Source organism: Trichomonas vaginalis, chromosome V (genome assembly GCF_026262505.1).
Source record: "Trichomonas vaginalis G3 chromosome V, whole genome shotgun sequence".
Classification (NCBI taxonomy): Eukaryota; Parabasalia; order Trichomonadida; family Trichomonadidae; genus Trichomonas; species Trichomonas vaginalis.
In genome coordinates this window covers 31,436,891-31,451,510 of record NC_067207.1, presented here as the reverse complement: position 1 = coordinate 31,451,510, position 14,620 = coordinate 31,436,891, and the positions used below count along the sequence as shown (strand labels likewise).

At 32.4% G+C, this 14,620-nt stretch overlaps 6 protein-coding genes and 2 pseudogenes across 8 annotated transcripts, besides 2 other annotated features; 4 read left to right on the top strand and 4 right to left on the bottom strand.

Moving 5' to 3' along the window:
* Positions 1-1,293: 1,293 nt before the first annotated feature.
* On the top strand, positions 1,294-1,712 carry TVAGG3_0437490 (uncharacterized protein; the record flags this gene model as incomplete). The annotated part of the gene is made up of 1 exon (XM_051234078.1): positions 1,294-1,712. A coding segment is annotated over one exon (419 nt), but the record flags the coding sequence as incomplete, so codon positions are not given.
* A 1,640-nt stretch (positions 1,713-3,352) lies between these two features.
* On the bottom strand, positions 3,353-4,074 carry TVAGG3_0437480 (annotated as a pseudogene). Its single transcript has one exon. A coding segment is annotated over exon 1 (722 nt).
* Positions 3,353-4,074: a mobile genetic element.
* A 497-nt stretch (positions 4,075-4,571) lies between these two features.
* On the bottom strand, positions 4,572-6,276 carry TVAGG3_0437460 (annotated as a pseudogene). The gene has a single exon. A coding segment is annotated over exon 1 (1,705 nt).
* A 632-nt stretch (positions 6,277-6,908) lies between these two features.
* Positions 6,909-7,281: a mobile genetic element.
* Positions 7,282-8,558: 1,277 nt separating this feature from the next.
* Positions 8,559-8,882, top strand: TVAGG3_0437440 (uncharacterized protein; the record flags this gene model as incomplete). The annotated part of the gene is made up of 1 exon (XM_051234077.1): positions 8,559-8,882. One exon carries the CDS (start codon positions 8,559-8,561, stop codon positions 8,880-8,882), a length of 324 nt encoding a protein of 107 aa, XP_051103807.1.
* A 4-nt stretch (positions 8,883-8,886) lies between these two features.
* On the bottom strand, positions 8,887-9,129 carry TVAGG3_0437430 (serine threonine-protein phosphatase family; the record flags this gene model as incomplete). Its single annotated transcript, XM_051234076.1, has 1 exon — positions 8,887-9,129. The coding sequence occupies one exon, from the start codon at positions 9,127-9,129 to the stop codon at positions 8,887-8,889; it is 243 nt and encodes an 80-aa protein (XP_051103806.1).
* An 18-nt stretch (positions 9,130-9,147) lies between these two features.
* Positions 9,148-9,423, bottom strand: TVAGG3_0437420 (uncharacterized protein; the record flags this gene model as incomplete). The annotated part of the gene is made up of 1 exon (XM_051234075.1): positions 9,148-9,423. One exon carries the CDS (start codon positions 9,421-9,423, stop codon positions 9,148-9,150), a length of 276 nt encoding a protein of 91 aa, XP_051103805.1.
* Positions 9,424-13,053: 3,630 nt separating this feature from the next.
* TVAGG3_0437410 (uncharacterized protein) lies at positions 13,054-14,190 on the top strand (the record flags this gene model as incomplete). Its single annotated transcript, XM_051234074.1, has 1 exon — positions 13,054-14,190. One exon carries the CDS (start codon positions 13,054-13,056, stop codon positions 14,188-14,190), a length of 1,137 nt encoding a protein of 378 aa, XP_051103804.1.
* A 70-nt stretch (positions 14,191-14,260) lies between these two features.
* TVAGG3_0437400 (uncharacterized protein) lies at positions 14,261-14,617 on the top strand (the record flags this gene model as incomplete). Its single annotated transcript, XM_051234073.1, has 1 exon — positions 14,261-14,617. One exon carries the CDS (start codon positions 14,261-14,263, stop codon positions 14,615-14,617), a length of 357 nt encoding a protein of 118 aa, XP_051103803.1.
* Between the last annotated feature and the right edge of the window lie 3 nt (positions 14,618-14,620).

The window sequence follows — 14,620 nt, the reverse complement described above, 5'->3', positions numbered from 1 at the left end:
GAAACTTTCTGCCGTCATTGACAAATACATAGGACATAAAAGTTTTACAGGAACAAAGTTTGCGTCAACTAATGTCAACGTTATACTTGCCAAAGTGTTTGAGTTCACTAAAGGTTGAAAATTCTGCATTCGAATGAACAATAGGCAAACCAGCAGAGAAAGTATTTTTATACGCATAAGTATCTTTGGTCATAATAGTTTCTGTCGACACTCGAATAACACTTTAACCTAAGTTTGAAACAATATATAAGATTGGTGTGCTTAATGTCAATGGAATAGACATTCCTTGTATGACACCTTTTCCTGTTATAGGAAACTGTTGGTAGTAAAAACCAGAAATAAGTTTTTATTATAGCTCATATCGTTTATAGTAAACTCAGTCGGACATCCAAACATAATGAAACCTGCTCTAGTTGCAGCACATGTTACACCCGTACTTAAAGTATTAAATAAGTCAACAAAACCTGTTGGTGGTATATCTGAGTAAGTATCTTCAAAGGAGTATTTTTTACCATTCACAACAATAAAGTCTTCTGGTGTCAAAAGAGCAAAAACAGGCTTTAGTCGTCATTGTGTTTAAGGTTAGTTTACAATATCGTCCTTGAGGACTTTGTAAGTTTGTTGTTATAGAATTATATGACTCAGGGTTTTTAGTCGTAATAGTATAAACCATTATGTCTTCTGCCATTTACTTAGCAAATAAATTTTAATGAAATGTTGTGGTCGTCAAATATTTTATAACGTCTGGGAAACTATATTTTAAGTTCAACGTTTCACCTCCTTTCATAACGTATATCTTGTCAATGTGCATTATATTGAAACACCACAGCAACTAATGTCGGGTTCTATTTCTTTGATGTTTATATCGTCTGCCTCTGTCAAAAGTTTCAATAGTTCTTTCAAAACTTCATGAGGTGCGCATACATATGAGTTCACTTTTACAGGTTGTGTTCGACCAAGTTTAACATTATACTTAAAGCTTGACAAATCTTCTCCTGAGTTTGAAGTTTGTCTTTCAGTTGTTGGTAGTCGTTTCGAAATATCTGCAACAGAACTTAAGTCTCTGCTAAACTTCAGGATAGGTTGGTTCTTTTACAGGAACAATTGTTATACCATCTTCGTCTTCGTATGGTTTCCCCACTTCAACATCTCTGTCTTTGACATTGACAATAACACTTTGACTGTTTGTTTGAGTTGGTGAATTTAACTTCACACATCTGCCACCGCCATTAAACCTTTTGAAACACTTACGCTTCTATTTTTCGGAAATGACATTTTACTTAGAATAAAAAGATGGACGTATTCGGATATCTCTTCGAATTGAAGCAAAACAAAGTTTATACTCACAAACAATACAAATACATTGACAGAATAGTTCTTTACACAAACAATGGAAAATGTTATAGAATAGCAGTCTTTGCTGAACCTAAATATTTTCATAAAGCAAAGAAAGTTGGTATAACTGAAATGGTGAAAGTTCTTGAAGCAGACAAAAATATAACTTCAAAACTTACAGATATTACTAAAGGAAAGTTTATAATACAATATTATGTCAAAACTGGCGTACTGTCAATATTTGACGGAGAGAAGTCAGTTCAAGAACAACTACTGACCTGCTGCCAAAATCTGCTCGATGGAAGCTGTCGTTATGCCAATCTGAGGAGCCCCAGCAGGTTTCATCGAACGAATCTTCAAAAGAGCATCTTCCGTGAAAAGTGCTATTGGTTTTGTAAACTTCTTTGCTTTCAATTCATCTGGACCGTCTCTGTCACCAGTATTGTATTTGAACTGTACCAACAGTTGAAATACCACCCATAAAGTCTTCTGAGTCAGCAAAATGGAATGCCAAGCCAAAAGTTTGAACGGTCTCCATTGTATATTGATTTTTTGACCTCCTGTATGAGTCCATACTTTCACATATGGCATAATAGAACTGCATTTCAGGTTAATGGTTGTTGTGAAGTTGTTGTTAAAGTTCATAGCATCTAATGTCAAGTTGTATGACCTCATATCCTCAACTGTAGAATATTCTTCTCTTGGATAATATTTGCCATCTATGTTTATATGATATTTAATACCAGGGTTGTAGAAACAAGAATAGTCATTTATAGTTCGTCTGAACAGTACAAACATAGTATCTGCATGTTTCATTGCAGTTGTTAAAGCAATATCTGTTCTTGCACCTGGGTCAGCACTTTGGTTTCCAACTTCACCTGCAAAGTCTTTGACAGATATTTGGTTATAGGGAACATAAGTGGAACTGCAATATATTTGGCAGCTAAAGCATTTGAAATATCTGGGTCCAACATATAGACTGCAAGTCTGCTTTCTATTCTCTTGCATTCAAATTTTTCGCATGTGAACTTAATTGGGTCCCAAGCATCTCCAGCAGCATTGAAATAATAGTTTACTTCATTGTTGAAGTTTGAGAAACCAAAGTCTAAGTCAACTTTGTCTTTGCAAAATTCGGCGAATGATGTTTATTTGTTCCCCTTACGTCTGTAAGAGTGAATGGGTCTTGTGTTGGTGCAATGACTAAGTTATTTTTGCTTGGAGTAAGTTCGATAGAAATTTTTCCTGCCCAGTTTGGCAAGTATCTTAAAAACCTGAAAGAGGAAAGATGACAAAGGAACTCTAAGTTTCAGTTTTAACTTTAGTGACAGCAGTTCCATCTGAACCAGAAAGGTTAACATAAACTCCTGGAACGTTAGGGTCAAGTCTTCTTATTTTCTCAATAGTTGCATACTGGTCTGTTTGTTCTCTAGCTTGTGGTTGTACTGAGTTTCTCAAAGCGAACCATTCATAGTTTGCCCATGTTACTGTTTGAACTAAGTCAGAGTTAGAATATATCTTATATCCCATGAAAACTTCTGGAGCATATTGGTATCCGACATAGAAAATTCCATTGCAACCTTTCTTGTCAGACAACTTGGCAGAAGGTTTTATTTCAATGTCTTGTTCCACGTATAAGAATGAGTTGTCAATAGAAATAATATGAAACCTGTCGCAAGCAATATCTACTGTTGTTGAAGAGCCTTCTCCAAACTCACCTACGTTTCCATAAGAAACAGCAGTTGTATATTCGTAAGTTCCAGGAACTATTTCTGACCTTCTAATGGCATTGTCGCATTCGTTATACCATTCGGAAACATTTCCGTTCATGGCATCCAAAACTGTTGGCGTAATATTCTGAGCGGCGTACATTTCATATGGGTAAAAATATAGAATAGTTGGATTTATGTGTCATAATTGTTTTGGACCAAGCTTTACTTTCTTCCTGACTGAGTTTTTAACTCTTCTTTTTCCTTCATTGCCACTACTTTCACTAGATGAAGTTACTTCTTCACTACTTTCACTTTGTTCTACTCTTCTTCTTTGGTGTCGCTTTTGGTAACTTGCCCTCTGCTTCAAGTTGTTGCATCTTTGCCTCATGTTCACCTAGTATGTTGTAAATTTTCCCATGTCCTTTTTGCCTTTGGGCTCTGGTCGCCCATCTCAGGTAACCTATATCCTAGAAAGATTTTGTCATAGTTTGTATTTGAGTCTTCGCGTATTGTTTGCATGACTCTTTCCTGAGTTTCCGGTTCAAGCTCTTCAAAACAGAGCTTGTCCATATGGAATAAGCTCGTTTCCAAATATATGTTTTTGTAGCCATTCTGGTTTTCTTTCCATGTTACCAATAATATCTTTTGTGAATGGGAAAGCTTTTACCCAATGTTTCAGTCTTGTGTCATTTATTTCTGTAGTTGGTTTTATTTTGTCAAGGAACATGTTTTTCAATACTAACATTTCATTTGGTACTGTCCATTTGAGTTTTCTTAAATATTCATCCCTTCTCGGTTCATTGTCTGCAAAGTAAGTTTTTATGACATTTTGCAAACTTTCGTTTGCAAGGTCATGTACAATAGGTTCTCTTCCTTCTCTCTCCCTAACTTTCTTTCTAAACTCTTCACCAAATATACCATCTTTATGGTTCTGTGTAGTTCTTTGAGATAAATGTTCTAGAACGTCAGGTGTTATATTTCCATCAGCCATGTTCATTTCATACTGGTCCAAAATATCTGCATGTTTCATATCTTTCAATGGCATTAAAGCCGCGCTGAAAACCAGCTATATCTGGTTCACCATTCACTTCCATTGCGTCTACAACTTCTTGGAATTGTGGTTGTAAGTTTATGAACCACCTATCCGGATTAGCTTTATGACCCCATCTCATTGTAGTTCCATAGTCTGCAGAAACAAAAGTAGGTTTGTTTCCATATTGGTTAGGTTCTGAATGAACTTTAAACAATGTTTCATTTCTATATGTTTTGTTGAAATTTAACCTTTTATTTTCACCGAGTTCAGCCAAAGATTGAACGCTATATGGTCGTAAGTAAAAAGGATTATTGTATTTGCGTACATTATCTTTCAGTACTTCCATTCTATGCTGAATATTTTCATCTGATGTTGGAGTCTTTTGTATGTCGGCGAACATTTTTCGATATTCTTCTACTATCAGCCGAATTTTTCTTAGACTCTTGGAAAGATTCCATATTCACCTCATACTCTTGTTGAGGGTCAAGATTTTTCGGCTGTTCCAAATCTTCATCTAGTTCTGTGAAGTTAGTTTCCAAAGGAGGGACTTGTTCGTTTCCTTCAGGCTCTTCTAGCTGTTGTTGCTGAACTATTTCTTCCATGTCTGGTTGTATCTGAACTTCTTCCTGTGGAGTTTCTTGTACCTCATCTGGTGGCATTTCATATATTCCGAGACCGTTTTTAAAAAGTTCCCTATCTAAGTCATCCGGACTCATAAACCTTTCTTCTTTCGTTCCGTCTCTATTTTTTACGCGTTTCATGAAGAGAGTTGAATTATCATTTAGCTCTGACACCAAATATCTCGGAGTAAATTCATTCATGTCATTTGGATGATATGCTATTAAATCATATCCCTTAGCGAGCTTGTATTTTCCAGGTTTGAAATTATATCCCATTTGGTGCTGAACCATAAAGCTAAATAGGTTCGGGTCAGTATTTCCTTCCTTGAACTTTCTAATAGCTTCTTTATATCTGTCACTAAAGTCAAGAGTATCTGGGTAACCATAATCTTCCTTAAGCATTTTTAAGAATTCTTGGTTTCCTTTTTCTCTACTTCTTTTATGTCCTTGCTCTGTTTGTGCTGGTTGTTGTGCTGGTTGTGGAGGTGGTTGTTGTGCTGGATTTTGAATTGTTGGTTGTTGTTGTTGTGCTGGATTTTGAATTGTTGGTTGTTGTTGTTGTGCTGGATTTTGAACTGTTGGTTGTTGTTGTTGTGCTGGATTTTGAACTGTTGGTTGTTGTGTTGGTTTTGGTGCATGCCTGTGTCTGTGTCCATGTGACGATGTAAATGTTTTAGGTAGTCCTGGTGCAGGTGCTTCTCTTGGAGGGTTTGGTGGTATATAAGTTCCACCAGCTGGCACATATGTTCCATCTGCAGCATAATGTCCTACCTGACTTTTCGTTCTTAAGAAAGCATTTACTAGGTCTGTTTTGGTCTGTTGTAACTCTTTTTCTTGACTTTCCACAACAGCTGCTCTAACGGCGTCAGAAGCACTTTGAACTGCCTGTCTCGTTGCTGCATCTGTTATTTTCGTCATATTTTGTGCTACTTCTCTTAACTCTTTGTCGAAACCTTCAGACTTCAGTTTCTTTCCAGATGAGAAATCGTTCACTTGTTTCACCTTACTATGAAGAGCTTCGAAGGCATTCTTAAAGTCAGCATTCATTAAAGCTTCATTTGAACTGTCTTCATCCGCTTGTATTTTTGTCCTTATTGACCCTATAAGTTGGGCTGCTTTAGCGTTGGCTTGGGCATCTAACCAGTCATTATTAGCTTTTATATATTCTGCACTTTTCATTGCCTTTTGCATGGCTGCGTCGTTATTTTTACTTTCTTGTGCTAAGTTTTCATACTGTACGGTTTGGTTTTGCAACTGTAAAAGTTTTTCTGCCTTTACATTTGCTTCAACTTCTTTTTTATACTCATCGCTATCCATATATGTCTTCAGGGCTTTTTGTTTTATTTCTTCATCTTTCAGTACTTTATATTGAGTAGTATGGTTTTTCAAATTTATAACATCTTGTTCCATTTTTGCTACTTCTGCTGCTTTTTCTGACACTTTTTTCGCATATTCCTCTGTACTTAGTTCTTTCAGTTGTTCTTCTTTCTTCTTTTTCTCTACGTTTAACTCATTGAGTTTCTTTGTGTGTCTGTCATATTCTAGTTTCTTTTCGTTTTCACTTATTTGTTTCTGTATGTCTATGTTTGACTTTTTGACATCTGTTATTTGATTTTTGAGTGAACTCAAATTCATTTGACTTTGAGGGTTATAAGCTGTTCCGTCTGCAGCTCCACCATAGCCTGCCATTTTCGCTAAAAGTGCCGCTCTTAAACCTCCACTCTGTGCACCAATAACTCGGTTTAAAAGCATAGGGTTGCTTGACATTTGTTGCAACATAGTGGGGTCATTCATCATTTGTTGTTGCAACTGTTGTTGTGGTGTCAGTTTTACTATTGGATGTTTCAATGCTCTCTTCCTCTTACGTATATTCTTACGTAGCTTACGTGGCATTTTAAGTGAAGTAAAAAACGGTTTTTGTAGTTTAAAACATGCGGCTGTCACTTTTTTGTTTGCATATCTCTTATATAGTGAAAAACGGTTTTGTCACTTTTAAAAAACGGAGTTGTCTGTCACTTTTTAAAAACGGTTTTGGTTTTTATCACCGGCTGGTCGGCTGGGGTTCGGTCCTCCTCTTGGGTCTTGGGCAAAATTCTTAGGGGCTAGAAGGGGCGCAGCCCCTGGAAGCCCTCCAAATATAAACTTCATTTATACTAAACATCTTCAGGGCTAGAAGGGGCGCAGCCCCTGGAAGCCCCACTACCTTTTTTTTTTATACCAAGTATTAAATTTTGTTCAGAATCAAGAAGCCAATTTGAATCCATTAAGATTTTTATTGGAAAATGCTGAAGAAAAACTTTCTCAAATAAATGAGAAGATACAAAATTCAATTACATATTTAAGATCGTTTGAAATTCCAAATGAATTGTTAGATACGTATATGTTAGAAATTAATGAATTTTGTTATAATTCTCCAGATTATATTTTAGAACATTTCGAAGAATTTTTAGAGGATTTCAAAGAAAAGAATAATTTAATAGACTAAAAAAATTATTATTTTTATTTATTGTGAATTTTAAATTGTCACTTTTTAAGTGTTACTCCCTATTGAAAGTGTCACTTTTTCGGAAATTCTTATATACTCGTTTGTAATATTTGCAATGGTATGTGTATGTCCAACGTCACTTTTCCTGTTTAAGGTTTCTTGTAAGTTTGTAATATTTGCAATGGTATGTGTATGTCCAACGTCACTTTTCCTGTTTAAGGTTTCTTGTAAGTTTGTAATATTTGCAATGGTATGTGTATGTCCAACGTCACTTTTCCTGTTTAAGGTTTCTTGTAAGTTTGTAATATGAGATATAGAATGTGTATGAGTCTTATTTGCTTTTGTCTCTAATGTTTCCTTAAGACTTGGTATTTGGTTAATATAATGTATATGAGTCTTTTTAGAATATTCGTTTTCAGCTCTTGTCACTTCACTTGACATTTTATTGTCAACATATGTTTTGTCTGCTAGTTCAGGATGAGTATGTTCTTTTGTTGCATAAGCATTGTTAGCTCTTTCTTCTTCTTTTGCTATTGCATCGTCTACATATTCTTTGTCAGCTTTGTTGTCAACATCTGCTTTCAAAAGAAGTTCATTTATAGGTTTCTCGTTTAAAGTTCCTTTTGTTGGATTTATACAGACAGTATGGTTCTTATTGTCTTGAAACAGAAACTCATCTGTCATAGGGTTTATTGTCAGTTTTAAGTTTCCTTCTTTCAATGACTCAGATATCTTAGAATAGTTTGAAAAGTTTGTTGTGTTCTTATTTAGAGCTTGCATAATGAGTTGTCGGTTGTGTTGTATTTCTCTCATAGACGCTGTTTCATTTGACATTTTTATTATAGATAAAATATGCTTCCAATAGAAAAAGAAAATTCTAGAGTTGCTACAACTAAACCATTAGATGAACTTTTTACTAATGTCGGTCAAAAGTTTGAGACAGATACCGTAAAGCATGAAGGCTATCGTTTTGACTACCCATTAAGAAGGTTAAGAGACCCATCTGTCACAAAAGCTATTGGCTTTCGTAGAATGAAGTTTGTGTCTGTAGAAGATAAAAGTTTTCCATTTATTGTAAGGTTTCATATAGATTATACATCTGAAGGGCAACGAAAAATGTGGGAAGAAATTGAGCTAATACAAGTTGACCTCTCATCTTCTCTACAGACTGCATTAAAAATATAGAAGATAAAATAAATTCATGTTATGCAAAATATGCTGATGAATATGCGAATACCAATAGCACACTTTATGTGAGAATTGTATATGACAAACAAAATTCACAAGTGTCATTTCAAATCTACGAAGACAATCCAAATAAAGACGAACAAATATATACAGAATTCACTGCAATGTCATGGTATTATTTGCAAAGAATGTTAAATCAGAAAGTTGAACCTCCTTTAGCAAATATCTACAGTCGATATGCAAGAGATGAACCATATTTATTTAAAGATGTTTTCGACCAAGATGCTGTGATAGTTCATGCTTCATTTTCTGGCGCCCAAAACTCTTTCTTATGCTTGGCAAATGACTTTTACGAAAAACCTACAAAGTTATACGAACCACCAAGTGGAAGTATTTCAGACTTTCAAGTATGGTTTACTACAGATGGAAGAAAAAGAATAATTCCATTATACCATGCGTTTTACTTAGAACTTAGTTTCATATACAACTACTATCGAACAGTAAAAATATAATTTTTTAATACGGTTGAGGTATTGGATTTGGTTGCCAACTTGACTGTGGTGCAGGTTCAGGCTGTTGTATAACAGGAGCTTGTTCTTCTGGTTCAGGGTCTTTAGGTATAATACCAACAAACTGACCTACTCTTTTACCAATATTTTTGACACCGTTCCATACTCCTCTTCCGACAGATTTTATTCCATTCCATATACCTCTTCCAACTCTTCTGAAGAAGTTTCCAATACTACTGAAGAAACCCATTTTACTATATGTAAAAATCTAATGTCCGCCTAGTCTCTTACGTTTCCTGTTGAGTTCCATAGCATTCTTTAACTGGAGCTCATACATTCTGTTTCTCCTCTGGTAGAAAACATATTCTGGGTCAACTCCTGTGTTCGCGTCATCTGCATAAAGTTGTTTATATCCCACTTCAGGGTTTGTATAAAACTCTTTCCATCTCATATTTGCATACCATGGTGGCAAACCTAACGCAGCGTCATTTGACATGGCAGTTTGCATTTGTACATCTGTTGGCACTTGACCATAGTTTGCCATTGCAGTTTGTATTCTAACTTCATTTGGAATATTCTCTGGGTTTGGTTGTCCAGGTTGCTGTGCATTCGCTAAGTTCTGTGCGTCCATTTAATATTAGATAAAAATATCTCTTACGAGTACATATACTGAACATTTGCAGGCATTGGTTCATCTTCATATTCTCTGTACTTTTCTGCCACGTCAAATAAATAAATGACACAATGGAAAAAACCTAAAACAAGTAGTCCTATTTCAAACCACATTTACTTACTAATAAAATTTCTTTTTGTGACACTTTCTCCAGTTTATAGGACCTCTCTCATATTCTATCTTGTCATATCTAAACTCATAGTCGTTTATATCTTCTAGCCATTTCATGACACTTTCCAAACCACTTTTATCGGATGTAAAGTAAAAGCATGGATGGTTATGTATAACGTCTAAAGTTTCTAAAGAGTCTCTCAAAGTCCAGTCTACTTGGTATTGAAAATCCCATGTGTTATAGAACGGCGGGTCCACTATAAAGAAAACATTTTCCTTGTCTTTATATTTTTCATACAACTCTGTCCAATGACATCTCACAAACTCTATACCCTCAATATATTTTTCTATGTTCTCTTTGAAAACATTTGTATAGTTAAGATATAAAACTTTTGACATAAGTGTTTCAATGTCATGAACTCTTATAGCACCACTATATAATAGTCTAGCAGATATACTATCCCAGTCTATATATTCTGCTTTTTTCAAAACCTCTCTCACAATATTTTTCTTATCTAATGGTATACGTTCCATCTTACCTATCTGAATCTTTTCTTTTAACTCTTTCAATATATTGTTTGTGTCTGGTATATGTTTGAGACGGTCCATATAGTTGTCGAAGTCATTGCATATAATCTTTGAGTCAGGAAATACGGTATGACATAAATGGGATATATAGAAACTTCCACCGAACAAATCTACAAATGTTAGACCATTCGGTAGTTTCTTAAGTTCTCTCAATATAATATCTTTACATCTACTCTTATTTCCAAAGAACGGTAACGGCGGTTTTGTAAAATTCATTTATATATAATAATAAAAATGTTTTTACCCGAAAAGTGACAGAAAAGTGACAAAACATGAAAACATATATAATTTGTGAAAAGTGACACATTATATAATGTTTTCGACCCAGAAGAAGGCTTCTTCCCAGAAGCAATGGAGGAAGAAGAGGAGGAGGAAATACAAGACTCTATCCAAGAAGAGTCCTCCGAATTCACACCAGAAGACTAACAATTTTCCGAATAAAAACTTCATTTATACTAAACATCTTCGGGGCTAGAGGGCGCAACGCGCCTGGAAGCCCCACTCACCTGACCTATTATTGTTTTATTTCATTCCCTTTCTTTTCATATTTATTATTATTTTATGGAATTATCTTTATTTTCATGTTTATCATTGTTTTATAAAGTTATCTATATTTTCATGTTTATCATTGAGTAATGAAATTCCCTTGAGATTAATGAAACACCTCTTACTATTGCAATAAGAGTGAAATCAATCGAAATTGCCAAATCTCTGATTGAACATGGTGCTGATGTTAATATGAAGCTTATTCTCATTCTTATTATATATATCATTGTTTTATGAAATTTTCTCTCTTTTCATATTTATCATTATTTTATGAAGTTAACTTTCTTTACATATTTATCATTAATTCACAGAATTATATTTCTTTGTATATTTATCATTATTTTACCAAATTATCTTTCTTTATAAAATAATCATTATTTGATGAAGTTATCTTTCTTTTCATATATATAATCATTTTATGGAATTATATTTCTTTTCATATATATCATTGTTTAATGAAATTCTCTTGATATTGGTGAATCCCCACTTAGTATTGCAATCGACATGAATTTAATAGAAATTGTCACATTCTTAGTTGAACATGGTGCTGATGTTAACATGAAACTTATTCTCTTTCTTTTCATATTTATTATTGTTTTATCAAATTTTCTTACTTTTCATATCTATCATTACTTTATGGAATTACCATTCTTTTCATATTTATCATTATTTTATGGAATTATATTTCTTTTAATATCTATCATTATTTTATGGAATTATTTTTCTTTTCACATTTTTCATTGATTTACTGGGTTGTATATCTTTTCATATTCATTATTTTTTGATGGAATTTTCTTTCCTTTCATATTTATTATTGTTTTATCCTATTTTCTTTATTTTCATATTTATCTTTGATTTTCTGGGTTGTATTTCTTTTAATATTAATCTTTATCTAATTTAATTCTCTTTCATTTCATATTTATCATCGTTTTATGACGTTATCTTCTTTACATATTTATCATTATATTATTACATCTTTTTTATGTTAATATTTATCATCTTTTTATGGAATTATCTTTTTTATCATATTTATTATAGTATCATGAAATTATATTTCTTTTCATATTTACCATTGTTTTATGAAATTTTGTTTATTTTCATATTCATTATAGTATTATTATATTCTCTTCCATATCATATTTATCATTATTTTATAATATTCTCTTTCTCTTCATATTTATCGTTGATTTATATCATTCTCTTTCTTTTCATGTTTATTGTTGTTTTATGGAATCATCTTTCTTTACATATTTATCATTGTTTCATTATATTTTCCTTATTTTCAAATTTATCAACGTTTTATAGGATTCTCTTTCTTTCCATATTTATCATTGTTTCATTATATTTTCTTTATTTTCAAATTTATCAATGTTTTATAGAATTCTCTTTCTTTACATATTTATAGTTGTTTTATGGAATTATCTTTCTTTTCATGTTTATCATTGTATAATGAAATTCTCTTGATATTAATGAATGCTCTCTTAGTATTGCAATCAAAAAGAAATCAATCGAAATTGTCAAATACTTAGTAAAACATGGTGCTGATGTTAATATGGAACTTATTTTCTTTCTTTTCATATTTCTCGTTGTTTTATAGAATTTTCTTACTATTCATATATATTATTGTTTTATGGAATTACCTTTCTTTTTATTTTGATAATTGTTTTACGATGTTCTCTTCCTTTTCAAATTGATCGTTGTTTTATGATATTATCTTTCTTACCATATTTATTTTTGCTAAATGAAGCTCCATTAATATGTCCTTTGGATATTGCAATTAAACAATCTTCACCTGATATTGAAAAATATTTACTTGAAGTAGTATATGTTGACGGGTTATGTGACTTTTTTTGTAAACGTAAGAATTCATACAATATCGAGCGATTTTGTATCATTTTTTTTAACATATGAAGTAAAAAATGTATGATTCTTACGGTTTTGATTCTTACGTTTTTGAATAAATCAAGATTTAAAAAATTTTCAAAATTGTAAGACATTTACACACAACCCATACATAATGAAATAAAAAATGAAAAATTAACATTAATTTTAAAAGAAGCTATATATAGATGATGTCAGATATTCCGCGATTAATTAAACATTGTTTAAATCCTGAATGGAATCAATGGAGTCATAATCAAAGACCTCATAAACGAGTAAAAGATTCACTACCATAATGAAATAAAAAATAAAAAAATAAACTTTAAAAATTCATGTCTTACATTTATGAAAATTTATTTTTTAATTCGTAAGAAAATGAGTATAACAACTAATTCATTGAAATCTTTAAAGTTCACTAATTCAGAATTAGAAAATATTTTAGAAAATTTTGGAGACGGTTCTTATCCAACATATATGCAGAATGTGAAAGAGTTTTCCAGATTGTTGAATGAATTTAAATATAACGGACCAATTACTAAAAAGGCTATAATGAGATATTTATATCCCAAAAAAGTTGAAAAACAGGAGAATATTCCTCTTTATGGTCCAGAGGACCTGGGCTCAGAGAGCCTTGAAACACCTCCTGAATATTTTGAAGAAAAAATTAAAGATGATGAATATTATAACGATGAGATTGAGAAATTGGAACAATTAAGAAATGAAATAGATGAAAAAATTAAGGAATTGAGAAATGCTGAGAATGAAGTAGAGGGTTTAATGAATATCCCAGCTTCAGAATCAGAAGTTCAAAAATCACATGAGGAAAGATATAAAAATTACTTTTTGGAATCTACTAAAAATTTATTAGATGGTGATATTGACGAAACACTTTCAGAAGAAGGCACAAAATTTATTCATAAACATAAGTTACAATTTATTGACGATGGAGATTATCCATGTATATTACTTTCACCTCCTCTTGATTCTGAAAAATTCAAAAAAGCACTGAAAAATGTAACATATGCAACAAATACGATTAAGAAAGAAGACCATGATATTTACACAAATTATTATTTAAATAAATGTACAGGTGTTGATAAAGTTTTTGATTTGTTAGATAAAATATCAAAAGAAACAATTGGAACCTATAAAATTTTATGTGATTGTGGTTTCATTATTGAAGATACCAATAATGTTTCATATGAAAGAACAGCACCGAAGGAAGACGAAGTTGAAAGGTCTATACCATTCGTTATTAAGAACATAAAAGATATGAAAACGTATAAGCATTATATTTATTCATTTATTTCAGAAAAAATGGAAGCAACCCATAAAACATCATCTCATCATTTTATAGCTATTCATACATTCCTTTTCAAAGTTGTGAAATTAAATAAGACAGGAATTAGATTTAATGTATCAGGGTACGCATTCTTGAGTAAATTAAAATGTATTCGTCACGTCGCAGATGATAAAAATTTATGTGTTCTTAATTCATTTTATGGACTTTAGCCCTGGACTCTCTGAGTCTCGGACTTTAAAAAAAATAAACTTTATTTTTATTTATTTTATTCTTACATAAATGAACAAAAATGGAACAGCTAAAATGAATGATAATCAAATAAGAGCCGAAGGTAGAAGGTTATTTAAACGCTTCTATAACATTCCTGATGGTGTTAATCCTAAAACTCGTAGAAGTTATTTAAATGAAGCCATAGATGCATATGAAGGATTTGACATTTCATCAGAAAGTGAGAGGTTAGCAAGAATGTTAAATGTTAATATTGATTTCTATTATTGTGATCCTCAACCAGAAGACGTAGACATTAACAAGGTAGACTTTCCATTAGTGGATTCAATAATGATAGATCCAGAATTTGAAACAGTAAATATTTTATTAACACAGAGTCCATGTGGAAAACTTCACGCTGACAGATAGGGC